General features: G+C 41.7%; 1 protein-coding gene across 1 annotated transcript; it reads left to right on the top strand.

Annotated features, from left to right (window-relative positions):
- The first annotated feature begins 353 nt into the window (after window positions 1-353).
- Window positions 354-2,051, top strand: LOC110866452. The gene is made up of 2 exons (XM_022115599.1): window positions 354-900; window positions 1,267-2,051. The coding sequence occupies exons 1-2, from the start codon at window positions 354-356 to the stop codon at window positions 2,049-2,051; spliced, it is 1,332 nt and encodes a 443-aa protein (XP_021971291.1).
- The last annotated feature ends 236 nt before the right edge of the window (window positions 2,052-2,287 follow it).

The following is a 2,287-nucleotide window of genomic DNA, read 5'->3' on the forward strand; positions in this document are numbered from 1 at the left end:
GCTTGGGAACTCTTGTTAGTATTAACCAATCGGCTTTTGTGCCGGGTCGGGGGATTTCTGATAATATTCTTCTTACACAAGAATTAATGCATAATTATCACCTTAATAAGGGTCCGACTAGATGTGCATTTAAGATTGACATCCAAAAAGCCTATGATACGGTTAATTGGTCTTTCTTGCAAGATATTTTGGCTCGATTTGGTTTTCATCAGAAGATGATTGGGTGGATTATGACTTGTGTTTCTACAGTCTCTTACTCGTTGAGCATCAATGGTAATCTCCGTGGCTATTTTAGAGGCAAACGTGGGTTATGTTAGGGTGATCCAATGTCCCCCTATTTGTTCACGTTAATTATGGAGGTTCTCTCGCTTCTGCTTCAAAAAGCTGCTAGTGCTCCTTACAAATATCACGCTCATTGTGCCAAGCAAAAAATAATTAACGTGACGTTTGCCGACGACTTATTTATTTTTGTGCATGGTGATGTTGTCTCGGTTAAGAAGGTTAAGGAGGCTCTTCAAACGTTTACCAACATTTCTGGGTTGGCTCCTAGTCCGGCGAAAAGCACAGTTTTCTTTTGCAATGTTCCTCAGTCGATAAGACAGGAAATTATGGATATTATGCCGTTTCAGGAGGGTGTGTTTCCGGTTCGCTATTTGGGGGTTCCACTCATTTCCTCAAGGCTTCTGTTTAAAGATTGCCAAGTCCTTATTGATCGAATGGACAAGAAGATTGCTAATTGGATGACAAAGTCGTTATCGTTTGCTGGCCGGTTGCAACTTATAAACTCGGTTCTCTCATCTATGAATATTTATTGGGCTTCAGTCTTCATTATTCCCACTCGGGTTATCAAGGAGCTTGAGAAAAGAATTCATAGATTCTTGTGGAATGCGGGATTGGAGGGTAGACTTCGGGCAAAGGTTGCTTAGAAAGACGTATGTTTACCTAAACATGAAGGTGGTTTGGGCATCCGGAGTATAAATGATGTCAATATATCGCTTATGGCTAAGCATGTTTGGAGTATCCTTACTAAACGTGAGTCTATTTGGGTGAAATGGATTCATGAGTACAAACTAAAAGGGAGAAGTTTTTGGGAATTTCCATGCCGAGGGGCCATGAGTTGGGGATGGCGGAAAATATTGTCTGTTCGTGGTATTTTGCGGCCTCACATATGGTCCTTGCTAAAAAGTGGATTTCAAACTAATGCTTGGAGTGATAATTGGTGCCCTATGAGTCCTCTTAGCTCTTTTATCAGCCCTTGATCTATAGCTAATGCGGGTTTTAATTTAAAGTCTTCGGTGGCTGATGTTATTGATGCGAGTGGGCATTGGAGATGGCCTCAAGCTTGGCTAGATTTATTTCCGGTTCTAATAAGCATTCAGACGCCTCAGCTGGTTGGTAATGCTCCTGATCGTCTGACTTGGAAGGATTTGGATGGGAATATTGTCGAGTTTGACTCGGCTCAGGTGTGGCATACGATTCGGAATAGGGATAATCATGCGGCTTGGGCTAACATGGTATGGTTCTCCCAATGTGTTCCTGGCCATTCGTTCCATATGTGGTTAGTGTTCCGGAATAAACTTAAGACTCAGGATAGGTTGGCGGTTTGGGAAGCTGGAAGTGCTACAAATCTTAACCTTATGTGTTGCCCTTTGTGCAAACATGGTCGAGATAGCCGAGATCATTTGTTTTTTCAGTGTGGGTTTGCAAATCAAGTTTGGACTAACGTGAAGAGCATGGTGAATTTGGAGAGTGTTGATAACACATGGCAGTCTTTAATGCAATGGGTTGATCAATACTCTAATTCTAAGAAAATTGATGACATTGTGTGCAAATTGGTGGTGGCTGCGACTTCTTATTATGTCTGGCAAGAGAGAAATAGTCGGCTGTTTAGTTCTAATCAATTGACTGAGTTACAAGTGGCTGACAAGATCAAAAATTCGGTTCGGCTTCGGCTCATGGGTTTCAAGTTCCAAGTGGATTCTGCTAGGCGGGGGATTTTCAGAATCTGGAAGATAGATGATAACAAGGATGATGTAGCGGATCCGGGCTAGCTGTCTTTATGTTTTTTGGTTATTTTCGGCCTAGGTTTGTTTTTTGGGCCGTGGTTGTTTAGTTTGCTAGTTAACGTTTAGTCTGGGTTGTTTTGTTTGTTTGGTTTTCTTTGGTTGTTGTCCTAGTCTTGGTATGCCAAGTCTAGTTGATGTGTTGCTTTGACACATCCTTGTACTAATTTGGTTGCATTTATAAAATTCATCGGGGTAACCCTTTACCCAAAAAAAGATGGATC

The sequence above is a fragment of the Helianthus annuus genome, chromosome 7 (assembly GCF_002127325.2).
Source record: "Helianthus annuus cultivar XRQ/B chromosome 7, HanXRQr2.0-SUNRISE, whole genome shotgun sequence".
In the NCBI taxonomy this organism is placed as follows: Eukaryota; Viridiplantae; Streptophyta; class Magnoliopsida; order Asterales; family Asteraceae; genus Helianthus; species Helianthus annuus.